The 22,643-nt window shown below is 44.5% G+C and overlaps 1 protein-coding gene across 14 annotated transcripts in view; it reads left to right on the top strand.

The window, feature by feature from the left end:
- LOC111841820 (disabled homolog 2-interacting protein-like) overlaps positions 1–22,643 on the top strand; it is a 213,930-nt gene that overhangs the window by 176,320 nt on the left and 14,967 nt on the right. For all 14 annotated transcript variants that reach the window (XM_072714505.1, XM_023807871.2, XM_072714506.1 and 11 more), the window contains 6 exons: positions 146–244; positions 1,460–2,014; positions 14,410–14,554; positions 19,772–19,916; positions 20,477–20,713; positions 20,803–21,004. In XM_072714505.1, the coding sequence (XP_072570606.1) occupies positions 146–244; positions 1,460–2,014; positions 14,410–14,554; positions 19,772–19,916; positions 20,477–20,713; positions 20,803–21,004 (1,383 nt within the window). The remainder of the gene's footprint in view (positions 1–145; positions 245–1,459; positions 2,015–14,409; positions 14,555–19,771; positions 19,917–20,476; positions 20,714–20,802; positions 21,005–22,643) is intronic.

A 22,643-nucleotide genomic window follows, 5' to 3' on the forward strand; every position in this document is an offset into this window, starting at 1 on the left:
CCAGCTATACGACTCAGTCTTAAACAATGCTGTGATGAATAAATCCAATGAGATGGTACTTTATTGATCCCTAGAAGCATTAGAACTAAAAAGGAATTTTATTTTCTAGTTTTAGTATATTTTTTATATCATCTACTTGTTTCAGGTGACCACCTCAACGGGAAGTAAATGTTTCTCCTGTCGCTCGTCAGCGGAGAGGGACAAGTGGATGGAGAATCTGCGGAGAGCCGTGCACCCAAACAAGGTGAGGATGGAGGTGTGGTGGGTAACTCCACTGATGGAGCAGGCAGGTAACCCCAGTGATGGTGGCATGTCAGGTAACCCCGATGATGGAGTAGGCGGGTAACCCCAGTGATGGTGGCATGTCAGGTAACCCCGATGATGGAGTAGGCAGGTAACCCCGTGATGGTGGCATGTCAGGTAACCCCGATGATGGAGTAGGCGGATAACCCCAGTGATGGTGGCATGTCAGGTAACCCCAATGATGGAGTAGGCGGGTAACCCCAGTGATGGTGGCATGTCAGGTAACCCCGATGATGGAGTAGGCGGGTAACCCCAGTGATGGTGGCATGTCAGGTAACCCCGGTGATGGAGTAGGCGGGTAACCCCAGTGATGGTGGCATGTCAGGTAACCCCGATGATGGAGTAGGCGGGTAACACGGTAGGGACAGGCTCAGCCATATGGATAGAAACCCCTCTCTGTCAGGAAGTACCGGGCGCATTCTGTTAAAGCCCAGTAAGCAGGCCAAACCCGCTCTAAAAGCGCGCATGCAGACAATTATGCAAAAAATGTATCATGCTGCCTTTTTCTTTTACTTCAGAATGCTAATTTGACAGTGCCACATTCATAGTTTACAAATTGCTGGCTAATTAGAAAAGTACTCTGCTTTGTCATCTGCATCATGTTCCCCTGGCTCAGCGATAAATCTACCCCTCAGTGCCCTGTTCAGTCATTTATATATATATATATATGTGACTTTAAAGCAGCACTTTTCAATGATATTAAATTCTCGTACTTTATCGCATTTCACTGTCCTGCAAGTTAGGAAGCGGATCCGTTTGTCATTATGAATTCATTTTTGATACGTTTAAAATGAGCAGTATTTGTTTTTATGAATTAATTTTGGTGCATTTGACGTGACAAAGGTTTCTTTGGATGTCCTTTGTGTTTTTTGTCTACAAAGTATATCTCAGAGAAGTTAACCTCTTCTCCTACAATCCAAAGACTTGCAGTTAGGTAAATTGTTTCTAAATTACCGATACTTTGCGAGCCCTGGACTGGCATCCTGCCCTGTGGTTCTTGGCATAGGTTCCAGGTTTACTGCCACCCTGTATTGGATGGGCAGTTGGAAGATGAATGGATGGCTGGATAGATAAGGTTTAGCTTGGAAAATCTGATGTTGCTTTGTTTCTGTTTTGAGTTGGTCCAGAAAAGGACTCCCTCTTTCCCTTTTCACAGGACAATAGTTGGCGTATTGAAAACATGCTAAAACTGTGGGTCATCGAGGCCAAGGACCTTCCGACCAAGAAGAAGTACTTTTGCGAGCTTTGCCTGGATGATGCACTGTACGCACGGACTACATGCAAGCTCAAAACTGACAACGTCTTCTGGGGGGAGCACTTTGAGTTCAACAACCTGCCGGCCATTAAAAACATTACGGTGCACCTCTACAAGGAGACAGACAAGAAGAAGAAGAAGGACAAGAACAACTATATAGGGCTGGTAAACATCCCTATCCTGGCGGTGACAGGCCGGCAGTTTGTCGAGAAGTGGTACGCTGTAAGCACCCCGAACCCCAACAAGGGCAAGGCTCCCGGCCCTATGATCCGCATCAAGGCTCGCTACCAGAGCATGAGCATTCTGCCCATGGAGCTGTACAAGGAGTTCGCCGAGTACGTCACCAACAGCTACATGCTGCTCTGCTCCGTGCTAGAGCCCGTGCTCAGCGTCAAGAGCAAGGAGGAGATGGCATGCGCCCTCGTGCACATCCTACAGAGCACCGGCAAGGCCAAGGTAAGGCCTGCGGAGTGCCGGCAGCTTCCCCATCCAGCTTCTCAGGGGGACCTGCTGCCTCTGCCCTTTATTCGCAGAAGTACTTGTACTTCAGTTTTATTTGTTGTCTAGTTTTTGTTAATCCTGCCAGACACTAAAGAACTAGACTTTTCTGATGTCTGCTTAATCATGTGCGTAACCAAGCCTCAGTTGTCTGTCTTGAGAAGTCAGACTTACAGTAGAGATCTGTTCATGAGTAACTTCTGGGTTTTCATGTATATAATATACATGTATGTGAAGGGAGCAGAAGCTGCAGGACTTCCTTGGCCTATTTCAGTCATCTTTCCAGTGATTAGCATAACAGGGAAGCTTCTGGAAAGCTTCACATAATCGTCTGTCCGCTGCGCCATCAAGAACAATAGTAAATAAACCTTTCCTGTTTCTGTCGCGCTGCCAATGAGAGCAAAGACTGGTAAGGAAAACAGGAACAGCACTGGCTGTTTACCGTCACCGGCACTGTAAACACTGAGTAAACTCCAGCAGATGAGGGGGAATGCTCCTCATTTACCACTGGCAACTTCTGCAGGTTAAGCTAGTCGTGCATATCCTGCTAATTCCATGAACTGTAGAACAACTGTGACTAGGAAGGAATTCTAGACTTTCGCTTGTAGTAGTGGCATATTTAAACCCAATCCTTTCTCCCACTGCATTTTCCCCCCCTCAAGGACACCTATTTCACAGGATTTTCACAGAATCTTTATTATCTTTGACACTGGAGGCTAGTTAATTATTCAGGCTGTCGAGTGGAAATTCTGTGCAGGCTGCAGCAGCCTGAGCTTCTGGTGAATCGAACGCTTTCAGGAGTGATTTCAATTTCTTCTGCTTCAGAATGGATATTGCTTTTATTTGTTTTATCTTATCTGTTGTTTTTCATTTTTCTCCTGCTTTGCCCAGCCAAGGAGCTACAGCAGTCTAGAACTGCCTCTCATAGTTGGCTCATGACTCAAAGTGGCAACGTTGACTGTTTCAGGGTCCTTGAACTTGGGTTGGCCACTTTTACTGCCTTAGAAACTCAAGACCTGATCGATTTGCTTTTGACTTGTCAAACTGCACTGGAGGTGCACTGGTAGCTTGCATTGAATCTGTTACATATCCATTTCTTTGAGCACCTTGAATGTCCTTCCCCTATCTGAAAAAAAAAACCCAGTAAACCTAGAGATATATAAGCTACATTTCTCACTGTAAGAAGTTCCTGATCACGGCATCCTGATGGGTAAAATGATCCCTGATAAGCCCGGAACACGACTTAGCGGAGATCGATAAATGGATCGTGGCAGATGAGCATTTGATGGATGCCCGCGGTGCCGCCCCAGAGGGGGAGTGAGATGGGCACATTAGCCGCCTGCCCGTAATCAGGCTCCCTTAATTGCAGTGTTTTTGAATAAGCCTCATAACAAATGGCACCATGCCTTTGTGACTCTTTCTCATCCTTTCGATGTGTTGTGTTGCTCAAGGTCTTACACTCCGCCCTCTTCTCCCCCCTCCACGTGCCATTTTCATGTCATTTGCAGATGTTTGGCATGATACAGACAGGTGTATTGGTGCCCTTATGTTATGTTTAATGCTAGATAGTCATCACAGGTCTGTCATAGGCAGTTGAGTTATAGAGTTTAATGGCATGCATGTAGAATGCATCCATATAGTTTTCAGGTGTATGCTCTTGGTCAGGAGGTTGCCACGGTACTCTTTGCTATGGAGATGAGGATGATGTAGAGTTGTGGCAGCCGCTGTTGGTGCTAAAATCACTTCCCACTTTAAAAACAAAGCCGGGAGCTTGCTGCGGGACTGGCCTTCATTACAGGCAATCACGAAAGATTCGTCAGCCACAAGGTCTTCTTGTCTTGTTCAAATGTAGGTGCTAGGAGTAAGGGCCAATAGGAAATTCATTTGGTGCTTGTTTCAGCTTAGGGGAGTTTAAAAAATGTTGAACCAAATCACGATTCAGAAGAATGCAGGTTCAAAGAACATACAGGCTAGAGATGTCTGTAGAGCAAGGACTATTTATATATTTCTAATTAGTAGCTGCATTTTTGTTGTCCAATTACGTGCCCTAATCGAATGAGGTCCTTCATCTTCCATGAGTCTGGGCATTTCTTTTATTTCATTCCTCTAAATGAAAATCAAACAAAATCCCAAAGACAAATAACTCCCCCTGTGTTGCACATCACATAAATGAATTCGGCCATTCCGTTGCTTTTCTCCCTGTTGGTGTGGGCTGTAGTGCTGTTCGGCTTTAAGAGTTATCCTGCACCTATTTCTAGCAGTTGATCCATGCCTGCAACGCAGACTGACTGCTGCTGAAAGCCACGTCCTCCGTCTTCTGTCTTCTTGCTGATCTTGGATCACATGACCTAGTGTTGATGGCGATGAAGAGCCGTCATAGCAAACGAGCATGCTTGGGGGGGCACTCCTCTACAACCGTGAACGTGTCATGTGCCACTTTAGGTTCAGGCTGAGGTTATTTGCCATCTGGGACTGAGTTATATTTTGTCACGGTTTATTTAGCATATAAAGCATACAGACGCATGTCTAAGTTAATTTGTATTATTGCTGATCATTTAATCAAGCTTTCCCTGTTATGATGTATGTGTTATCAGACCTATTTCTCATTCCTATATTCATTCCTATATAGGAGGCTAGATGTAGGCAAGTTAAATAAAGTTAAAAATTGAATAAAATGAGTTAAATAGAGTGGGGGAGGGGTCCGTGCCAATATAATAGATTATCTGTACACGACTGTCGATTTAAGTAATCATGGATGTTTCACACGGCCATGTATTTGAAGCCGTCTCTCGCCCAGTTGGGTTTATTTCACTCCGTTATTGCAATTGAACTGCGTAGGCGTGTAACAGTTGCCGCTTCACAGCCATTCTGACAGAAGCCCCCTCTCTCTGGGTGACTTCATTATCACTCGATTCTTTGAAGAGCTGATACCCCAGGCCAGCACACTTCATTTTTCACTGTATACTTTCATACTTACACGTTTTTTTTCACATTGCACGTAATGACAATGGGATTTTTATCATCAAAAATAAATGGCTGACAGAGATTGCAGTCTGACCCAGCCACTGCTCATTAGCTGAAAACCCTTTTTATTGGCTACTGCCATGCAGTAAGACAGCGACCAGACCTGGATACCTCACTGAGCGTGAACCTGATTTACTTGCCTGCAGTATCAGGCACTTACTCTCCCTGGTATACAGCAGTAGTGTGGCATAAAGCCCACACCCATTCCTGTAACCCTCATTTCCCAACTTTTTAAACTAATTATACTGCCACTGGGGTTTTGGAATGGAGAATCTGGCTGCCAACCCCAGGATCACTGAAGCAGTGCCTTGTACATTTAGCCCTCCTATTATTTGTCTGGTCTGGCAGCACAGCGGCTCAGTGGGCAGTGCTGTCACCGCATACCTTCAGGGTTGGAGGGTTTCAATCCTGTGTGTGTGTGTGTGTGTGTGTGTGTGTGCGCCCTGCGATGGGCTGCAGTCCTGTCCTGGGTGTCCCCTGCTTTGTGCTCTGTGCTTCTTATGATGGGCTTGAGGCTCTTGGTGACCCTGTACTCGGTAAGTGCTTGAAAGATGGATGGATTATTTCTCTGATCCTTTTGGGCATGAATGTTTTCATGGGGGTGAAGTAGTACTTGGGGTAATGAGCTTCAAGCACGCGGGATCAGTGCCGATTGCCGGAGCCGTTTTCGGTAAAATGTCACGGGCCACTGGCTGTTTAGTCCTCTCCGGTGACTCGACTCAGCTGGCATTTGAGGCCCAGCCTCTCACTCTTAAGTAACATGTTTGATGGCAGCATAGAGTAGAGTGTGAGTTCCCACTCCTGCTCAGTGCCCACTATATACCGGCTTAGTTCATTTCCAAAAATAAACGGTATATTTTTTTATTTGTTTGTTTATGACCCCTGACGTTCATGTGCTCTGTTTGCATCTGAAAAATATCTCCAATCGATCTGCCGCTACCCCACCTCATTCCCGCATAACCTGCCGACCACTTTACTGGTCCATGAAATTTTTGTATGAAATAAACCAGTCAAAGGGGTGGGAACCACTAGTGTATGGGATTAAACGGTGAACTAAACAAATCAGAGGTCCTGGAGACCAGGCGCGCCTCCTACTAGGCCTCACTAGGTGGCGATCTCATGTGCCTTCTTATGCCAGGCTTGATCAGGAAGTTGCTTCTCTGTTACTTAACTTTGATGGGTTTGGTCTCGTCTTTTAGCCTCAACCTGAAGCATGAGGCAGTGGGGGGGGTTATGTCTTTGGCGCATGGTGTTTGCCCCCCATACCCATAAAGCACACGCCAGCCCTGGAAGCTGAACTTTCATCATTGCTTCATCACTTCTTCATCTCCCTGAAACACAGAGGTGGGCATCAGCGTGTAGCGGGTGCCCTTGATGCAAGATGCCGGATGATGACACGGCGTGAAAGTGCTGCGCTTCCGAGATACGCCGGTGCTCAGAGAGCACGCTGCTGATCGGCAGAAAGCGGCGCGCCTGTCATGCTCGCTTACTTGCCTCTTGGCGAGAGGCACGTGGCTATTAGCCAGGGGAGTCCAACCCCCCCCCCCCCTCCCAGCCGGATCAAAGCACCGTTGGAGGGAGGAGGGGCACAGCAATGAGCCCAGCAATCGAAGCAAAAGGCTTTTTAAAATGCACGTTGTTTTTCAGCCAAATTTCTTATCATTGTCAGTACAAGGATGTTAATCTTGTAAATATAATTTTATGAAATATGAATTATAGTTTTCTTTGGAGATTTTTTGGAGACCATCTGAATATCTGAACATGGTAAGTAGATGAGGAAAGTTCACAGTTGTATTTGTTGTAAATTGGGCATCAACACAGATTTGATGTTGGAAATTGCCAGTAATGGATTAAAATGATGCATCTTGTGTACTGGGGCCTCTCCAGTTATGTCCACCTCAAAGCACTTTTCTGGCTGGAAAACTGGTGTTTTTTTGTGTATTTATATATACACGCCATAACCATGAACAGCGCCTAAATGAAGTATCATATGATCACTGCATCAAGTATGACTATGTTTGTCCATTACTCATTTTTCTGTTACCTACTAACCCAATATCAAAGAAAGAGATGTGAAAAGAAATAAGGGGAACTCATGAACAGGAGGTTAATTTAATTTGGGGGAACAGCAGCTTCATTTTTATTTCTGAGACAGTGAAACATGTTTGCGAATAGCAAGAAAATGTTTTGCTTGAATTTGTCTGGCCACTTGAAGACTCAGAGAGGTTTCGTCACTGGCTTTGCATGCTGGTCTCGCCGCTGTTTCGAGCTCCTTTGCAGCTGAGCTGCTGAAGCCATGCCAAATGACATGGTTTTGCACATCCGCAGGCCTTTGGGCTGTGCCTCCCTCGCCGATGTGTCAGGGAGGGGATGTGGCCACTGCCCGGAGCTCTGTTTGTATCCCCGGAATTTTACTGTATATATCCTGGCCTGAGTTCACTACAAACCTTAAAGCTGGAGCCGGTTGTTGCTCCTGTGCCAGCTGTGATGCCTGGATGAGGACCGTACCATAACCCCCTTCCTCCAGGGGTGTCCCGTGGTGGTCGGCAGATAGAACCGGCCCTGCACGTCATTCTTCCTAAACGCTGTTTAGCCGCGTGGAGTGCTAAACCTCTTACTGCCTTATGGCATTTCCATTCTATCCATCTCTCCTCGTGCTCCAGAGGATTCATCGGACACACAAAACCAACCCCACCATCCCCGCTCTCACATGGAAACTCCTTTATCTTCTGCCTCCAGGAGGGCTCGCTGCCTTATTTCATTTTTCCCCTTTAATCCAATTAGATGAACGAGCCTGTATGAATCTCAGCTTCTAGTCTGGCTCTAAAGAGCTAGTCTGCTTTGGAGAATTTGCAATTTTTTTTCCTGCCCTTCCTCATCCGATTCACGGTGCTTGATGGTCGATGCTTATCCTTTTTCTTTAATTCTTTCCAACACTGGCAAAGTCAAGCAGCATACACCCCCCCCCCCCCCCAATGGTGATTATGCTGAGATCGGGCTCCCCTGATATGATGCCACAGGAGCTGAATACTAAATTTTGGTTGCATCTATTAGCGTACGGGTTGGGGTTGAGCTTGTGCGGTTGCCGGGGGGTGGGGGCGGGCTGGCAGGAAAGCAATATGGCCCCTCCAGGCATAATTGAATATAGATCGTCTCTGCTATGGGGATGGGTGTACGGAGTGCGGTGTCTGGGAGGCTCAGGTCGCCCTGTGATTATTCTCGGGGCCGCGGGCGACTGACAGAAGGCACCCCGCAGAATGGCTGTCTCTCGACGGGAATCCTCGACACTGCGACTCGCATAGCAGCGTCCATGCCTCTTCCGGATGGATAGCACCACCGCGAAGACCCACATGACGCTCACAGTCATGGGAGTACGAATGTGGTCTAATATTAAAGCCTTGAGGGCCCTTGTTTGTGTGATTGAGTTAATTGGTCGATGAGCTTGGTGCCATGAAGGAAGCTGGATCGCTGTCCTGAGAGGTTGCAGTGATGTTCCACATTCACAAGAGCTTCTCTTGACAGATTTAGGCTGATGTCTTCTTTGAGGATAACGATCCTCTCTTTGCGCTGGATCTTCCCTGGTGTGATCCCCCCTCCCCCATTATACAGGAGCTGCCGCAATAATCAGCATCACCTCCCAGGGAATAGGCAGAGAAGCATGGGTGAAGGGGAGAGGAGAGCTCGGTAATTGGTCTGACATTATCCCTAGGAACGTGGCTGGGAGGCTCCGCTAATTACAGACCACATGCAGGCAGAGCAGCTAAGGTCAGGCCTGAGCAGACACACGAGGCCTCGCCATCTGACCACGAGAGCAGGCCAGAAGCAGCAGGGCCCCGGTCCCCATTACCTCTAAGCCACCATACCCCGGGGCCCCCTTACCTCCCAGCCCTCATACCCCTAGCCCCATACCCCCCACGCCCCCTAACCCCCAGGCTCAAGGGCCCCCTTACCCCCAGGCCCCCTTCCCCCCCCCCGATCCCCCTAACCCCCAGGCCCCCTTCCCCCCCCCCGATCCCCGGGCCCCCTTACCCCCAGGCGCCTGAACCCCCCAGGCCCTCTTACCCCCCTGCCCCCCAGGCAGAGAGAATTAAGAGTTAGGCAGAGAAAGTTAGGTGTTGAAGAGAATTAAGTGTTTAGCAGAGACAGTTAAGTGTTAAGCAGAGAGAGAGTTAAGTGTTTAGTAGACGGAATTAAGTTAAGCAGAGAGTTAAGTGTTAAGCAGAGAGAGTTAAGTGCTTAGCAGAGACAGTTAAGTGTTAAGAAGAGAGAGTTAAGTGTTTAGTAGAGGAAATTAAGTGTTAAGCAGAGAGAGGTAAGTGTTTAGTAGAGGGAATTAAGTGTTAAGCAGAGAGAGTTAAGTGTTAAGCAGAGAGAGTTAAGCGCCCATAGCTAACAGGAGAGATGGAGAGATGAAGATATTGCCCCTTAAATTAATGGACAAGTCAGTTTGCACGAAGGGGCCAGTGCCCATGTCCAGGATAAGCAATGGATGGATGGATGGATGAATGTTATTTCTGTGCCTGCTGTATACTTATTAGTAATCACCAGCAGGAGTTGAGCTGGTTGTGTGGGGCCCCCTGACAGGTTTCCCTGCATCCTGTGGCAGCTGGCAGTGGTCATTTTTGTCATTAGCCTTCCATGCAGTGTGTGCTGCCATTCACACAGATAGCGCAAGCAGTGAATGAGCTGCACTTCTGTTCAAAGTCATGCATCCCACAGAAATGGAGGTTGTTCCTACACTGGCAGACTATGTATTTTCTGGACAAGTAACTAACCTACAGCATCCTTTTCTCCCATTTATATAGAATCCTCATAATAAATGTATTTCTTTTTTAAATTTGCATTTATTTCTGATGTCAAAAGTGACCAATATGGCCTAGAAGTGTGGGGTCCTTCCTTACGCCACACTGCCATGTTTGGTCAGTTTACCCATAATTCTTTGCCCCCCTCCCCAGTATCAGCTTTTCGCTGATGCCCGTAAGCTGAGTCAGGCTCACTGCAGCAGTGTCCCGTTAAGCGGGTCGGTTGTAGTGCAGCATCTGTAGTTTGCAGCCTGCTCTTCACTGCTTTTGGGCTTGCAGCTGTCTAGGATGTTTGTGATTCCTGAAGTATTGGTCTAGTTTTCCATTTTGATTGTTTCTGCATTAAATATACATGCAGTCACCCACAGTAATATTGTTGTTGTTTGAAAGCTGTTTGAAAGATGAAAGTTAGTTGGAGAGAGGTGAAGGTGCTTGTGAGTTATTCAGATTACATTCATGCCAAGCCTTGGATGGAGCTTCCCTCTTAGTCAGGAACTACCAGGACCAAGTCAGGAATCTCAGCACATTTACCCATTTTCATATTTTGCAGTCACATTTAGTCCCACGCTTCATAGGTCTCTGTTGTGGATACGGCGAGATGCAGCATCTCTTTTTTTAACCTTCTTTGTAAATCGTCAAATAAGTGGAAGTGGTGTTCTGTCTCTTCTGTGGACCTGTATTTTATTTTGAGTAGCAATGTTCCAAACTAGGTCACTATTTCAGAATTCTGGGGGGGGGGGGGTGTGCGATTGGGGCACTTTCCTGCCTATAAGGTGTATGGGCAGCACATGGCTCTTAAAGAGGGAGTGCGGCTCAGCCAGTTTGGGCGATATGCCTGTAAGCAGAAGGTCATTGATTAAAATCTCGTGGTGGGCAGTGTGATGTCATCGTTAGGCCCCTGAGCGAGACTCTTAACCCCAATCAGTCATGACCCTGCTTTCTCAGTTGTACGTTGTTTAGAATAAATGTGACGTTTAACAACATTGGCCTCAACCCACACACTGACAAACAAGGGGATGTTTAGGAAACATGCACTGACTTTGATATGAACCCCAGTGATGCAAACAGAGCATCTGTCATGCCCAGATAGTCCGGAAGGATCCATCCAGTGAGATTATGCATGAGGTGCTTTGAACCAAGCTCTGATCTGCCGGGTTCTCTGTCAACCGGGGGAGTCCACATGGCCTCCTAAAGTCAGGGCCTCCGAGCCGAGCTCTGATCTGCCGGGTACCCTGTCAGCAGGGGGAGTCCACATGGCCTCCTAAAGTCAGGGCCTCCGAGCCGAGCTCTGATCTCCCGGGTACCCTGTCAGCAGGGGGAGTCCACATGGCCTCCTAAAGTCAGGGCCTCCGAGCCGAGCTCTGATCTGCCGGGTACCCTGTCAGCAGGGGGAGTCCACATGGCCTCCTAAAGTCAGGGCCTCCGAGCCGAGCTCTGATCTCCCGGGTACCCTGTCAACCGGGGGAGTCCACATGGCCTCCTAAAGTCAGGGCCTCCGAGCCGAACTCTAATCTGCCGGGTACCCTGTCAGCAGGGGGAGTCCACATGGCCTCCTTAAGTCAGGGCCTCCAAGATTCAGCTGCAGGGCCTCTACTTCTCAAGGAAAGTCTGGATGAATTCCTTCTGTATAATGTGAAACACCAAAAGGGGCTTCTTGATGACGACATGTATGCGGTCAGTGTTTAATCCCTCTGCGACCATCTGTTTTTATAAAGTATTTTACTTCAGCTATTTTTGGGTAAAGTTAAAAAGCTATATATATATATCTAAGGCATCATCATTAGTGAGCAACTCGGTTGCTCTTTGGTTATTTCTGGATTCTCTGAGTCCCTCATCCTGCCAATGTGTGCATGTGTGTGAGAGTCACTGTGTGTCTCTGCATCAGGGGACTTTCATAAGCTCCTTTGAGTAGTGAATTTTGCTGTTTAAAATTTTTTTGCAAAGAATTACCAAATGACTCATTTCACATGTAAGTGCTAAAATGTCAGCTACAAATATATCCAGCCTTTAAGCCTCTGGGTCGCCGTCATGCTCTCACAGCAGGAAATGTCAAGTATTGGTGGCCTTTCGGAAGTGCATGTTTGTTCCAAAAATTCATTCGCTCTCATGGGCTGAGCTCTAAGAACCAGAACCAGGGTGCAAGGACAAGAACTTAGTGGAAAGGACTTGTTATCATTCCATTTCTTTTTTTGGATGTATTGCTATTATTGCAAAAGAGCATCATTATATCTGGTTATTAAGGGACTGATAATAAGGCCTAAAAGACAAACATACATTCAGTGGAACCTCGGATTACGAGTAATGCGGTTTATGAGTGTTCCGCAATACGAGCAAAGATTTTTAATAAATTTTGACTTGGAAACCGAGCAAGTCCTGGTTTACGAGCGCCAAGTATCATCAAAAATCATATGGCACACATGCGCTCCTTGTTTTTCTTGTTTTTATGTGCGCTTGGCTTCAAAACAGGAACCGCATGCGTGCGGTTCTCGTTTTGACGCCGAGCGCACATCATCACAACTGAACCAATGGTTATTCACTTTCTCACACTGCGGAATTGTGGGTAATCGTCTCCCATGCTCGGTCTCAGTCGGCATGCCTCACTCGTATAGTCAAAATTTAGTAGAAAAGCACCACCTGAATAAGGGCGTAACAGTGCGAGCGATGAATCTGTTTAACGACAATGCAATGTCCACATTTTAGTGAAATCGAAAATAGATGGGTTCCTTGTTAAAGTCGCACAAACAGAAAAAGATTTCAGTGAGCCAACAGATAGCAGTGATTCCGTTAATTATAGTGAAAGTCGTCCTACAAAATAAACCTCTTCTCCTCTCTCGTCTCCCTCACACCATCCACGATTCTTTTCAAAGGTAAAGCGCAGGTTAATTTGTTTTATTTACTTTATATTTTGTATTAATAATTTTTATATGAATATTTTTGAGTTGTGGAACGGATCATATGAGTTTCCATTATTTCTAATGGGAAAATTCGCTTTGATATACGAGTGCTTTGGATTACAAGCGTGTTTCCGGAACGAATTATGCTCATAAACCAAGGTACCACTGTATGTGCTTTGCTACTGTATTGTCTATGAGCAGGGCTTCCCAGATATAGCAGATAATCGACCCATGCTGTCTTATCTGTTCTTTATGTCATTTAGGCCATTTTACCACTGTTTCTTAAATATGTTATGCCATATTGTCAGTCAATTGTATGTGTACTTAGTGGTGCCTCAGTTTGCAAATTTTGGCCAATACAATAACGAATATATTTTTGTTTCATATTACTGATACCGATAACCAATATATTTTTGTTCCGATAACTTGTACTGATAACCAGTTAACCTCTGAACTCCACAAATCCGTAGTAAAACCATGAATATTTATAACAACCGCATCTTTTAATGCAGGCAGTGAGACGTCAGAGAAGTAGTTCTGATGTCTAAGTGTTGAATGAGTGACAAAATTCCTCACCTTCAGCTACGGAGGATGATATGCATTGTTTTAGCAGTTTAGCTCTGTTGATGCTAACTTTTCATACTGACTAAAGTCTACAAATCAGCTGGCAGTATCAGGCAAGACTGACACATCAGACCATTTCCAGTGTTTTGATTTTTAACAAACGTTAGCCATTACCAAAATGGTAACCTATATATCTTACATCTCTGTGTTTAATGATTTTGGCCAGTTCTAAGATGTTGATGATCTTGAGATGTGTGCTGCAGTAATTATAGTAGAGTTTTGAAGCATATTTCAAGGAACAGGAGCACTATCTGCCAATCCTACATATCAAACTTGCTTACACAAATTCACCATGTTATTTAATTACCTGTAGTTTAATGAGTAAATATTAGTGCAAAAAAATGTGTGTAGCAAGATATTAAAGTATTAACTGGATAAGAACCCACACGTTTCCATATGTTTGTAATTATGTTGCTAAGGAGAGTGTATTGCCAAACAAAAGCAGCAGGGAATATATTAATTATCCTCAAATTAGAAGCAGTGGCTGCATTCAGCAGTTACTTCATTATAGTTATTTGATTTACGTGGCTCTGTGGGTACCACTGTTTTCTCATTCTTGCAGTCTTGGAGGTTTGTATCCCACCCGTGCTGTGTGTGTGTGGAGTTTGCATGTTCTCCTCATGCTGTGCAAGTTTGCTCCCACATTCCAAAGTCCATTTAAGCTAACTGCTGTCTCAAAATCGTGTGTGTGGATGTGCACTGTGCTGGACTGTACTCCAGCTTGGTGATTTATCCCTCCACGATAAGTCGCTAAAGGTTGGGTCATGTTATTTTTTGTTTTCTTGATAGTTTAGGAGAACGTATACACATATTTCCTTGATCTATAGTACTATAGTTGGGTTGATTGCTCCCCCAATAGTGCAGAGGGCCATGTTGCTCTTGGTAAGCTGTTCAAATTAATCAAAAGTATTATTTTAATGCTGTGTGTGCTTTGAAGAGCACTGTAGATGTTTAGCAAGGTACAGCTTATAAGGGCTTTTCACGCATCTGAGCACATTTTTGATTGCAGGACTTCCTGACTGACCTGATGATGTCCGAGGTGGACCGTTGCGGTGAGAACGACCACCTCATTTTTCGAGAGAACACTCTGGCTACCAAAGCCATTGAAGAGTACCTCAAGCTGGTGGGTCAGAAGTACCTGCAAGACGCCCTCGGTACGTACATGAAGAGTGCTTATCTAGTCACGAGAATGAATGGCAGCGATAATCTGCAGTGTTGGGGTGGGGTGGGGTGGGGGGGGGGTGCACTTTCTTCGTGATAATATCAGAGGCTTGGGCTCTCTTCTCTTGCCTTTGTGCTTGCTGACATTTTGGATCCCCTGGAGGTCTTGTGGTTGGAAAAGCAATAACATTTTATTTCTCCTGTAAATGTCCTTAAACCTCCACACGGTCGTTGCTGCATCTCCCATTTTCATTTCCGTTTTATATTTGGCTTCAGACTCCCGAGGGGCCTGCTAGACCTTGTGTCAGATCCCCCACAATTCTCAATTCACTGGGGAAAGGTACACACAGCTAGCTTCCCAAAGCAGACACCTGGGCTGTGAAAGTTAGCCATCGTGGTGTTTGATGCCTGAAGCACTACTTGACATGCTCATCTAACAGATAAAGAGATTTTTGCTACTGCACAAGTGACATGCATTTGACATTCCTGATATTGTGCCTGATATCGATAGTCTGATATTGTGCTTCTCTTCAGGTAGAAAGTGTTATCACAGAGATTCATGTTTTATTTTATAAATTTATCAATTTTAATAAACTGCATTCCCCGGGCATGTAAAGAAGGAATCCCTCTGGGTTGCAAAATTTCAGCTTTTTCATGATGAGTTTGAGCATCAAGAAGGTGATATCTTATCCTCTGAAAAAGTCCTGGAGGAAGACAAAGTAAAAGGCATATAGACAAGTACTGATCCTGCTCTCTCAGGTTGTGACTTTAAAAAAGTGTGTAGATATCCATCTGCACAAACCAGCCATAAGCATCTCTCACAAGGGAGAACCTTCACAAGGCTGGGTGTCAGGGACTGTGTAGGAATTGTTTCAGGTTTGCAGTTTTATTTGTCACATACACAGCCGTACACTGTACAACAACGCAGTGAAATGTACTTCCTGCTGCTTCTGGAATTGTGCTTCGTGAAGTGTGCGATGCAGCAAGAAAAATCAGAACAGTTTAACAAGATAAAATGACATATAAAAATAAAATTAAAAACTAACGAAGATACCTGACCGTGTGTGTCTGCACTTGTCAGTAGTTTCATTATGAATGAATTTGTATTTTTATAATTGTATGAATCACACAGTATGGCTTTAGAACTGTACCTACATGCATTTTTTGTTAGATTTACATTCACATATTGAGAGATGTAGTTCTGGAGATCCAGTCTTGGTCTTGAGACCGCTCTACCTGATATTATCTGAATCGATATGCAAATATACTTTTTTCCCTTCACTAAGCGAAATTTAATTTTCCTGCGCTCTTCTCATGTAGCAGTGCTATTTAAAAATTTACTACCTCTCCCAGCTGCCCCAGCGGTATACCGCTATTGGACAGCTTTGGAGGGTGCAGGGGCTGCTAGGAAGAGATATTGAGCAAGCGGGCCATTTAAAAATGAATGTGAAAGATGCAGGAAAGATCGTGATCGTCCGTCTGTTTGTTCATAGGTCTCTCACACTCTACTATCTTGGGTTACAGTATCTAACTGGATGTACGTGTTGTCCTATGCTTGCTTGCCCATGTGAGTTCATCTTGAGTGGATACATCTCTCTCTGAGGAGCATTCCCAATCAGGGCCGTAGCTAGATAGGTCATCGAGGTCCGGACCTCAGTCATTTTTTTAAGAGCTAACAATAAAATTTGAAGCTAAACATTCACCTGAATAAAAAAAAATCAGCAGTTGAAAATGTCAAGAGTGCATTCTTAATTCAGCTTGAACGTGTTATTAATAGTGTCTGCTGTGTTCGTGTGTGTGTGTGTGTGACAGAAAGAGTGCTAGAGCATTCAGTAGTAGCATGACAGAGGACCAACGACCGCACGCATGCACTTCACCGACAGCAGTCCGAACTCACGTTGTCTGTGTGTGACCATGCAGCATTGTGAGGGAGAGTGTACAGGCAGCATATCATTCAGTAAAACAAGATAAAGATCATTATCTCTTAAAAACATACCAGAACTGCAATCTGCTGTAGCGTTTGGAGTAAAGATAATTGTATGAAGCATGTCAATTATAAGTGTAGACTAGGCTTCTCTGGCCATGTTAAAGGTTGGGTTTCTTTCATATTATGCCTAAAGAGCTAGATTATTCTAATGTTTCACATAATGTCATTAATAAAAAAAGAATAATAAATAGCTTATGAAGGGCTATCAGTAATAGTGTCCATAGAAACATTTCAAAGCCGAATTTGGATATCAAAATAAGTGTATTTCATGTTACCTTGTAATGGTGTGTTAATATCAAGCATTTCTCTTTCATTTTTATTTTTATATATGGTTACAAATGACCTTAAATTACATGCTTCATACCCATAATATTTTACTGCTCTGTAATGTTCTGATGATATAGACCTCAATTCATTCAGTAAGGCACATTCATATAATAGCTTGACATAACTTGCTGTAACCTAAACTATCAATTAATTGATATGAACTCTCATGTAACACTGCCTGTCCCCCAGAAAACATTCCCCCCAACCCCCTCACCCCCTCACCCCTGGGTCCCAGACTGCACTATTTTTCAAACCTTAGCTACAGCCCTGCTCTCAATCAGCTCAGGCCACATCAGGAACTGATACGTTGCTTTCGGAGAGCTGTTCACCAGGTATACTGGACTCTTTTGGACACTGTTGGCAGTGTTCATTGTTTAGTGTTGATCGAGGCATATAGACAAGTCAGCAAGCTAGCGGGGGCTTTGTAAACATGATTTTGTTATATTGTGTGTATTTTTTAGTACATCTGCATTGTTGTTTGGAGTAACATTACAATTTTTCAGTAATAGGATCTTTTGGAATTATATACATGAAAATATAGCCTCAATATGGGTGCACCAAAAAATAAAAATCTAAATTCTGATTGTGAATTTTCAAGTCTTGGTCTTGTTTTGGTCTTGATTAAAAGTCTTGATCTTGTCTTGTTTGGGATGGTTCTCGATCATCTTGACTTGGTCTTGGGTTGGATGAGTCTTGATCTTGTCTTGATCTCGAAACAGATGGTCTTGAACACATCACTGCACATATTTAGTACACATTTGTCTAACATGACATACAAGCAAGGCAAATAGCACATTGCAAGCATTCATGCTGCCAAGGAGTGAACTAGGCATAAGTGCAGCTAGCCTGGGCTTACAGTGACCTGGTACATATGTAAGCAGGACTGAAGCAGGAGCCATACAACAGCCACACACCTACACATGCAACTACTAACAAAGTAAGAACCTAATAAGGGCGAGTAAGTGCATTCAAAGAACAATCAGGCTAGTAGAGGAATTCATGGAACAGATGGGTCTTCGGGCATTTCTTGAGGGTAGAGAGGGAGTGTTATGACTGGACGTGCTTTGGAAGCTTGTTCCACCACTAGGGAGCCACACAAAAGAACCGTCTGTAGTGACACTTCTCCCATGGTGGAGAAGCTCCAACGGCGTTGACTCTTTCTCAGCTAGATAAAACAGGCGTATATATTTTGGCAGTTATGCTTCTGGGGATGCTCTTAAAATATCTCTGGGTTTTGGTGTGAGAGTATATATTCATTGCTACAAATAATTCATGATTGTTAAGATGTTTTTGATCCAAGCTGAATTCTTCAGAATACCAATAGATTGACTGGTTTGAGAATCCGGGTACTCCGTGGACTGCTGGGAAATGTGGGTTGCACTTGGCTTACGATGTTTAAAAAGTGAAGAGTGAGGCTATGTGGGCGCTGGACACACTGTGATCCTTATGTTAATGACCCTCAACATGAGAAAAGAAAGAAAGATTTTAGATTAAAATGACAGATTTAAGAGGTGAATGTAACAGCGGCTGGCTAATTAAAATGATTTGGTGTGCTACGTTCTGCGGTGTGAGTCCGTTAATTCCTTAGGCAAATAAGTGTGTTCCCACAAAATAACTGGAATGAGAAGGAAGGAGATGGGAAACATACATTTTTGCATGGAAACCTTCTGAACTGATGGGCTTACTGAGGCAGTATCAGCTTCTAATTCATGTAAAATCATGTAGACTGGGTAAATTACCTCTGGGCAAACGAGCCTATGATTTCATTAATTGTGGTTTCATTATAAATTAGTCTTGTCAAAAATACAGATTTTTCGATACATACCGATACTGAATATTTGAAGCAGTTTCACAAATCATTTTCCAGAATGGATACCAGCTGCATTTTCTCGCTCTGTCTTCTCTGCGAGATTGCGATTCCCCGTCACCCCTCATACAGTCATGGTGCCTTTATGGCGTTCGCTAATCAAAGATGGCAAGTGCAGAACCTCCATAATGGGTTTTGCTGGACAGAGGAAACAGCAGGAGTGCTGTGTGGAGATACTTTGTATTTGAGGCAAATGAGCATGGAAAGCCAAAAGATACGAACAAGGCTGTATGCAAGCTTTGCTACAGAGCAGCGATAACCTGAGGTTCTAACAACAAATTTAGTAGAGCACCTAAAGGACCAATATGCTGACCACTATAGAGAGTTTTGAGATGTTGGTGACTGCTTCCCTTTTGATGTCATTAAAGATGGCCCAAAGATGGTTCAAAAGCCTGTTGTCCTGTTGTTGGTCCAACAGCCATTAATACTCAAAGCTAAGCAAATCCCCCTCAGAACTCTCAGGCGTGAGGAATCTCAGACAGCACGGTTTCAGTAAATAGGGAATATAGTTTGACTGTAGTCTAAAAAATCTTTTAATAAAAATGTTAACTTTCATACCCTCAATGTTTTGTCAGTTTTTTTCTTGTGTTATGGAAAATAGTATTGGATATCGATATTTTTCCTGGTATCGCATCGAAGTTAGAAATTCAAGTGTCATGATAACCCCATTATAATTATTTGTATAATACGGCAGATGTACAATGGTGGTGTATAAAGGCAGAAAAACAGGGAAACAGGATGTTAAATAAGAATATAAGTAAACAGGAAGTTCTTCGAAGGAAGTCGCTTACTCAGAGTACGGGCTTGGGTACATTTCTGTAAAATTCAAGAATTTGGTTACAATACCAAACCAAATGTTAAATGTCTTTTTTTTCTCACATGTCAAAAAAGTATTGTTTTAAAAACTATTGAGCTTCTATTGACTAAATTGCCCTGAGAATGAAGGTTAAAATATTGAGGTTCTTTGTGCTTTTCGGATGCCCCAATACGTGTGATAATTTGCCATTTCCAACGTCTGTCCCCTCTAAGGTGAGTTCATTAAGGCGCTGTATGAGTCGGATGAAAACTGTGAGGTGGACTCTTCCAAGTGCTCCGCTGGAGATCTTCCTGAACACCAGAGCAACCTGAAGATGTGCTGTGAGCTGGCATTCTGCAAGATCATCAACTCCTACTGGTAACGGAGCCCCTCATCCCCGTCACTGACGTAGCTCTGATTCTGACAGTAGTGCAGACGACGGCACATTCTCACCTTCATGTTAACGTGATCATGATCCCGCCTTGTGCCCAGTGCATTATGGGATAGCCTCTGGCTCATCTAGATTCCCATTAGGGCAAACTGCGGTTCAGATAATGCATGGATGGGTGGTGGACTGTTGCAGCTTGGTATATATCTGAGAGAGTCTGAAATTTACTTTTGGCTATGGGCCTGTTAGTGGTAATTCTTCACCATCTGTGCACTAGCTGTTGTGTCCATCTTATTTGATGAAACATCTGGTTTGCATCTGATGATCAGAATCACTTATGTAGCTGCTAAATTGATTAAGGGGTGCTCTGCTTTTGCTGCCTGTTGTTTTTAAGTAGCAGCATCTTAAAGGGAAGGACAAGATCGTTACGACTGTTATCTAATCAGAAACAATATCCATCAACGTTATTAGTTTATTCATCATTAAAAGGAGAGTGCTGTTTACCTGAAGATTTCCTGGTGGGTGTTTGTCTGCTTCCTGCGCCTGACAGCGTGTTCCCACGGGAGCTGAAGGAAGTGTTTGCATCATGGCGACTGGAGTGCGGTAACCGGGGGCGACCGGACATCAGCGAGCGGCTCATCAGCGCCTCGCTCTTCCTGCGCTTCCTGTGCCCGGCTGTCATGTCCCCGTCACTCTTCAGCCTGATGCAGGAGTACCCGGACGACCGCACGGCCCGCACGCTCACGCTCATCGCCAAGGTTACACAGAACCTGGCCAACTTCACCAAGTGAGTCCCCCCGCCCCCCCATCCTTTCATCCCTGTCATTGCATCAGCCTAAAACTGACCCCCCGCCCTTGACCGACTCCCCATGACAGGTTCGGCAGTAAAGAGGAGTACATGTCCTTCATGAACCAGTTCCTGGAGCACGAGTGGACAAACATGCAGCGCTTCTTGCTGGAGATCTCCAACCCCGAGACCATCTCCAACACGGCCGGCTTTGAGGGCTACATCGACCTGGGCCGCGAGCTCTCCATGCTGCACTCTCTGCTGTCGGAGGTGCTGTCTCAGCTGGATCAGGTACGCGCACACATTCCCTCAGAAGATGGTGAGGTGTGTGTTCTCTTCTGGTCGCCATGCAGACCTACAGCCGAACTTCACAGCATACATCAGGTCCCTAGATGAGGGTTATGTGAAGGTTATGAAGCTATAACAGGTGTCTGATGCTGGCATCCTTACGTTATCGGCCATTGGTTGTATTTTTAAACTGTTTTGCTCCATATCTTTTATAGAAAAGCTCTTTGATTTATTGGTTAAGAATAACTGCCATTTAAAACTACAAAATGTCTTTTATTTAACACCTAAATCTGCAATCAGGTAATGTCTAAAACCTTCAGATGACACCCTATATAATATCGATACTTATCTTGTGACATTTTTGATGGAAGGTTAATTTTCAGACGTACACACTTGTTTATTCCAGTACCAGATGGTTAACAAGAAAACAAGATGGAAACAAAAAGTCCTTTTCCCATTTTCTGGAGCTGACTCTGGCCTCTTGGCCTCAGTCAGAGGCCCGATTGGAGTTCGGGGCACGTTGTTCTGTGCTGCATTGGCAGCGTTCTTGTTAGTGGGTTTGAAGCACATTTCCCCCGCATGTTACCACGGCGCCAACTGAGACGAGCCGTATCCGTAGCGATGTCGTTTGTTCACGAATGGGACAATGATGAGGGCCCGCCTTGCAGCGTGCCGTGGGAAGAACCTCAGATGTTAAATGAGCAGCTCTGCTTAAATGGAGTCGACGTGCTGTGGAGAAACACAAAGGCGGGAAGATTAGAAATTATAATAGATAAGCATATCGGTAATCTTGTAAAGCAGACAACTGTGTTATGACATGTCATGAAAGAGTAGCTATTTAACTGCATCAACAGTCATCTGAAAGGGAGTGTTTTTTTAACACTGAGCCAGTAAATATTTCCTAGTCTTTAGTCTGCCATAGCCGCTTTTTAAAGGCTTGCATTTACAACACATTTCCAATTAAATTTCTATCTGAACTGCTGAAATACAGGTCTGTGTGTGTGGTATTTGAAAATAACAAAGGACACATCCAAAACACACTTGGCAAACAGAAATGATTTACGCTTGCGTAACTGGATTATTGCGTACTCTTTCATATATATAAATTCCATCAGTGAATACACCCTTGTTTACATCCTAAAATATTACAAACATTTCAGTTATACATACAGTGCCAGTAAAAAGTCTGGACACACCTGTTTTTAATGCATTTGTCCCTGTTTCAGCTGCTATTCACCTTGTAATAAAAGGGCTTCAGGCAATGAAGTAATGCATATCAAATATTGCAACAATCCAGAGAAGTGTTCAATGTCAAACTTATACTCCTGAAAACAGCCCCCTTTTGCTTTGATAACAGCATTGCAGACTCTTGGCGTTCTCTCAGCCTGCTTCCACATGGAGCTATGTCGAATGCTTCTCACACTGTCCTGAAGGACTTTCCACAAGTTCTGGGCACACGTTGGCTACCTTGCTCTTACTCTTCGATCCAGCTCACCCCAAACCAGCCCACTAGGGTTTAGGTCGGGGAATGTGGGGCCAGTTCATCAGTCACTGCACTCCATCTCTTTCCTTGTTCACAAGATAACACAGCACTTATATAACCTTGAGGTGCGCTTAGGCTCGTTATCTTGCTGATAAATGA

Source organism: Paramormyrops kingsleyae, chromosome 7 (genome assembly GCF_048594095.1).
Source record: "Paramormyrops kingsleyae isolate MSU_618 chromosome 7, PKINGS_0.4, whole genome shotgun sequence".
NCBI classification, from domain to species: domain Eukaryota; kingdom Metazoa; phylum Chordata; class Actinopteri; order Osteoglossiformes; family Mormyridae; genus Paramormyrops; species Paramormyrops kingsleyae.